Source organism: Gavialis gangeticus, unplaced genomic scaffold (assembly GCF_001723915.1).
Source record: "Gavialis gangeticus isolate Ggan-Ray unplaced genomic scaffold, GavGan_comp1, whole genome shotgun sequence".
Lineage (NCBI taxonomy): Eukaryota > Metazoa > Chordata > Crocodylia > Gavialidae > Gavialis > Gavialis gangeticus.
The window spans coordinates 158,144,727-158,150,554 of NW_017729032.1; the positions used below are offsets into that span (position 1 = coordinate 158,144,727).

General features: G+C 38.2%; 1 protein-coding gene across 3 annotated transcripts in view; it reads right to left on the bottom strand.

Moving 5' to 3' along the window:
• Positions 1-5,828, bottom strand: part of SLC9A7 (solute carrier family 9 member A7) — a 131,667-nt gene that overhangs the window by 57,463 nt on the left and 68,376 nt on the right. For all 3 annotated transcript variants that reach the window (XR_002098894.1, XM_019524383.1, XM_019524384.1), the window contains exons 2-5: positions 4,115-4,314; positions 2,888-2,965; positions 1,648-1,724; positions 604-716 (exon numbers count right to left, since the gene is read on the bottom strand). Coding sequence is in view for 2 of the 3 variants with exons in the window: in XM_019524383.1 (XP_019379928.1) it covers positions 604-716; positions 1,648-1,724; positions 2,888-2,965; positions 4,115-4,314 (468 nt within the window). In the remaining variant the exon portion in view is untranslated. The remainder of the gene's footprint in view (positions 1-603; positions 717-1,647; positions 1,725-2,887; positions 2,966-4,114; positions 4,315-5,828) is intronic.

Consider the following 5,828-nt stretch of genomic DNA (forward strand, 5'->3'; position numbering starts at 1 on the left):
CCCAGCTGTTTTCCTGAGGTGGGATCTCTGCACCTGCCAGTCTTCTTTTCTCCAGGCTAAATAACCCTTGTTCTTTCAGCCTTTCCTCATACATCTTGCTTTCCAGGCTACTAATCATTTCTGTCACTCTGTGATGGACTCTCTCCAATCTGTCCACAGCCTTCTTGAAGTACGGGCCCCAAAACTAGACAGAGGGCTCCAGGTGAGGCCTCACCAGATGGTGAATAGAGATGAAAAAAAATTGCTTCCTTTGATTTGCAAGGGACACTCCTGTCAGTACAGCCCAATATGTTGTTGGTTTTCTTTGCAACAAGACTACTCATATTGTTGGCTTATATTTAGTTTATGGTCCACTGTATCACCACATCCTTCTCTGCAGTACGGCAGCCTAGCCTCTTATGCCAGTTACCAGCAGAGCTCAACAGGAGCCTGTCAGATGCCAGCAATGATCACATCCAGTATATACACACATACTTTGTACAGTACATAGACACAGCTTCTGTAGTAAAGTAATCGAAAATGAAGTAATGTTTGGCTTGTTACTATATATCCTGAAAGTATTAGCAATGGAATAACTTCAGTAACAAATTATACAATGGGTACCTGGATCAGTAGCAGATATGATCGCTCCAAAGAGGAGACAATCTGTGTAGTAAAATTTATCAGAGAGTTGTCCCACCAACTTCATTAGTTTCACAACACCATACATGAGATTTCTGTAGTGAAAGCAGATAAAGCAGTACTTATCAAACACTCGGTGAGATCAAGAAAATAAAATCCTATGACCTCAGTCTAAGTAGGCCCTGCCCCATTAATTTTCTATTTTGCATAGCTAGTGTTTGGCACCAAGCTCTTAATAGATTTTCCCTCATTGGTGAAGTCCAGAGTGAAGTATGTTTCAAAACAGGTCACCTAAAACTCAAGAAAAGTGAGACATGCAATCTGTCCATGCAATTAAAAAGTATAGTGCAAAGGACAGTTTCTCTTTCCAGACATTTCATCCCAGAATTTCTCCTACCTGAGTTTCTTCTAATAAACAATGTAGCATTTAGGAAAGAATTTTGAAGTCTAACAGCTGTTAAAGTATTTTTTTCATCCTTTACAATGAAGTTGCCTTAAGCTAACAAAACAAGGGGGTCGGCTATGCAATGTAAAAGCTGTATACTTACAAATACACTCTTATAGAACTCATCATGCCAGAAATGTGTGGCAATGTTAACAGGGTAAATATGCACAATCCAAAACTACTTTAATCAAGCCTTTTATTTTTTAAGGTATAAAGAGAACTTCTCTAAAAGCTGATAGTCAAGATTCTTACCAAGGCCATTTCCTATAAAAATATTTAGCAGAGTCTTGTCTGGTGACTATTTAAACCAAATGAACCAAGTTCTGAAGGAGTCTAGAACTGGAAATTCAGATGCAACCAAAAATAAATTAAGTTATTATCCTGCTCCTATGGATAATAGGAACTTTCCTAAGACGTGTCCCTGAATCATTTTAGAGCTGACATTTTTCTGTGTGATATACAAATAAAGTCCTAATTAACCTTCTAACTGGTAGAATTCAGAACTTTGGGGAGATAAAGCACTTATTTAAGCAATATGAATATGTGCATACAAGTTAAATTGTCTCTCAAAACTCACTTACCCAATAATGAAACAAGAGACTGCAGTTCCTAAAAATGCATAAGCCAAAATAGACCCCAGATTCCTGAAGAAGTGTCTCTGTGTAAAGAAAAAAATAGCACATTAAAGCTATGAAATGTGGAAGGCAGATAAAAACTCAGTTACCACTGAAGAGTGCAGCACAGCATTTCTGCACATGGAAACTGTCTTGTGCAATGGGAGGAAATTAGTCTTAATATTACAATATAGATTTTATGATATGTAAAGTTGTTGAATGCAGGCCACATCTGAAGTTGTTTTAAAGTTTATGTGAATCTGGCTGAGTGAAAGACCTCTAGCACACTGCATAGGTGACTGACAGGAGATGGCACCAGCCTCTTCTAGTGGGGGGCCAAGGTGGGCTAGACAGAAAATAGGGGGGTCTGCACTGCATCAGGAGCAGGGCAGTAGCTAAGGTGAATTTTGGGGTGGCTATAGCTCGAACTCCGCCCCCGCCAACGCAGCCCCTGGTGACTAACATAATGGACAGCTATGAGTTTAAAAAGAAAGTAAATGGATGGGATAATTCCAAGTCATAAAGTACTGTCCGGATTTTTACTCTCCAGTGTTTAGGAGGGTCCACAGCACAGGCTGGTTTTGGGCCCCTCCAAGTAACTTCCTGTAACATATGCAGATGAACACAGAACAATTCCTTTACAGATATTATTTAAATTTATTTAGTTTATTCAACAGCAATGTTCAGAGGGAAACACCACTGCAATATGATATATGATTAATATAACATTATATGTACCGTACTCTCTCACATACATCACAATAAGATACACACACTGTTTTGGAAAGGGAAAATGAAGAAAAAAAAGATTTTTCCTTGTAGTAACTGAGTAGCAGCAACTAGTGAGCTAAGCCTGATCATTGGTCTGCTCCCTGTGTATCATCTGCCGACTTTACTTTTGCTTTTCGCTTTTGTCCAGTAAGTGGCAGAAACTATTCTGACTGTACTTCATATAAGAAGTACAGTCCAATTTCTAGCAGCTGTTTTTTGGGAAAAAGTGTGCATTGTATGTGAGAAAATATGGTACCTGGTAGTAAATAATAATACTATAATACTCTCTAACAGTCTAGACACAGGGTATAAAACTTTGTGGGCTTACAGGAGGTACTATTAAAGGCTTTCTTGCAGGCATCACTAATGGTGCTTGTGCACTTAGACATCAGTGACTTAAGTGAAAAAATGACTTTTTTTTAGAAAGTAAGCTTACCTTCTTTAAGCTGTAACCAGCATGGAAAATAATAGGAGGCAAAAGAATGTTGAAAAAAACTTCTGGGTCAAATGTTACCTAAAAAGAAAATGTAAAAGTTAATTAAAAAGAATGAAGAATATGCCAACTTCCTATCATATATTGCTGTCATAAAATCCTTAAAATGTTGCTTTCAGAAATGGCTGACTTTAATAATTTTCTAGACAGTTTCCTTACAACAGGAGGTAACAGTATAAATGTATAAAAGCAAATCTCATGAAGATTTCCATGGTGACCAATGTTTGGAAATTTTTGACATAGCAGTATAACAAATTCTAGGTTCTTCAACAGTTTAAGCCACCCACCTTGGAAATCACTTCCTTCAATAAAACAAGCTCCAGTTCAAATAATGCTAGGTAAGATCCCCTGTGTTGGTAAAATATGATGCTTATGCCAATTTCTAAATACTTTTTATTAGTAGTTGCAATGGTATTTTTTTAAATACAACCTACAGAACGCATAGTTGATCTATGCATAAGTCACCCTGCACACAGAGAGCCCAGCTGTCAGATTCTGATCATCCATAATCCCAAACAACTTTAGGGGAAACGCTTTTAAAAAGAATCAGGTCAGACTGTACTGGAGAGAAAAAAGCTATGAAAATGAAGACGGCAGACTAATGCGTGTGAAAATTCAGTGATCACTGATCAGTGCTACTAGAAAACTTTTGTATTTTACTTAGGGTTGAAAGCTTGTATAAGATTCCTACTGTCAGATATTTTACTTTTGATAGGGGGAGGATTAAGGGACTCATTCAGGAAACAAAAAAATATTAATGAGGGAGAAAAAAGGATTTAAAAAATATCTTAAGTGTTAGGTGCTTAAAACCCCTTGCATTATAGAACTGAGCTGGACCTTAGGTACTGTCAAAGCCTTAATGGGCTCCCTAAATGTTAGCCAGTTATTGATACACTGTCTTGGTGATACGAAGCATATGCCAACTTCAGTGAAAGAATTCGTGGGGAAAAAAAAAATCAGGACACAACCATAGTTTTACGAATGGCATTGCAATGCTGAAAGTACTTCTGAATGGGAATAAATGATATACTTCTGTTACATTCAGAAATATGATAATAAAAACCATGCTAAACTCTCAGCTTTGACAGGGGTGCCAGAAGTCTTGGTAAAAAGAGCCGTGTGAAACAGGTGAAGTACACATTGATCAATAACTAGGCACAAAAACCTCACCTTTCGCAGCATGTCATTTTGTTCTACGTTGTGGATTTTTCCAGGGCTTATTTCACCTTTCAGGGTATACTCAAAGAATTTTCCACTGACATTGATCAAGAGCGTTGTAAATAGTTTATTCTCTTGTGAGCAGCTGAATGGTTTATCGTGACCACTGGTGGAAGGAGTGCCGTACCTCAGGATCACCCCAACAATGAGTCCTGAAAGAGATTTTAAGAGCCTCTAAATGCATGAATCAGTATCAAACTTCCTTTTGTGTCTGATTTCAAAATTCTACTTCCACTCAGTAAATCACATATACAGGAAAATCTTGTGAGCCATGCACAACCTAAGCGTTTTGCAATGACCCACTACTATGGATGTTTCTGCTAAAAAGGGGTGATACTCAAAGAAGATCAAGTTTGAGAGAAACAGTTTTCAATTTGACTAGCAAGGTTAAAATTTAAATAGAAAATGTTTTATTTTCCTAGTTTCCTCTTCTGTGGTATAGATTTGCCCTGGATACCAAATATTTTAAAACAAATCTTCCTTTCTCTTCACATTGTCATTATCCAATAATATCAAGTACCTCAGTACTTTGCAAATAGCAAGGTTAAAATAGCCTGCAAATTATTCAGCTGAAACAAGCATATCACATTTTGACACATTTCATGTCTAGAACTAGTCAATGCTATACTTCTGCATCTAGTATTTCATGTATTGTCTGCAATTCTCTGTGTATTGCAAGTTTAGCAATTAATAATTCAGAAAACAAACACCAAGAAGCCTTCTGGTCTTTAACCAAGGCTATTTGCTGTAAATCATTCCTATTTCAGATAGAACTGGATCTCCATCTTTCCCAAAAGTAACACTGCAGAGGCTATAATGGGGCATAGCCTCTGGAAGCTGCTCTAAAGCTTCAGAAGAAGATAAATTATACAGCTAGACTATAGACAACAGAATAATAATACTAGTGAAAAGTAAAGCATAAAGTATGAATGATCTTTGCCCTCAAAAATATTCCCTGATTTCTACAAACCCATTCATAGTATCTGACAAAGTAGGCTGTCTTCTACAAAAGCTTATGCCTCTCTGACCTAGTTAGTCTCTAAGGTGCCACAATCTCCCGGAAAGAGGCTGAAGAAGTACCGAGTGGGAGGTTTTTGGCTAAGCTCCATCCTATTCTACTTTGTACTGAGCCATAACAATAAAGGTTTTAATCCCACATTAAGAATGCACAAGAATGTCAACAATAAGGCTGTGGCTTTGATTGTGGCTACCAAAATGGAATTTACCATTAGTTTTGCTATGTTTAGGTTATTTTCATCATCACTAGGGACCTACTTAATTTGCAGTTTCGTGGATTTCGCAGAAACTGTGAAATCTGGGATTTTCCACGAAATCCACAAAAATCAACAAAAAGAAAACTTAATAAAAAATCAAATGCTGGCTCCCCAGTGAGAGGCAGCAGTCCTCATTGCTGGGAAAGGAAGGTGCCAGCTGGTGGGGCAGCATGAAGGGCAGCAGACAAGATGACAGCTGCCCCCTAATCCCTCCTCCCTCCCCCGCCCCCCAGGGCCTCTCTGCCAATCAGCACCAAGGGACAGGGCCGCCACAAAATACCCATGGAATTGGCTCTATGTCCCACGAGCGAGCTATGAAAAACCCTGTGTCTCACCATGATTTAGGTAGATCCCTACCAATAACAGTAGAGACCAGTGTACTTCTTTTTAGA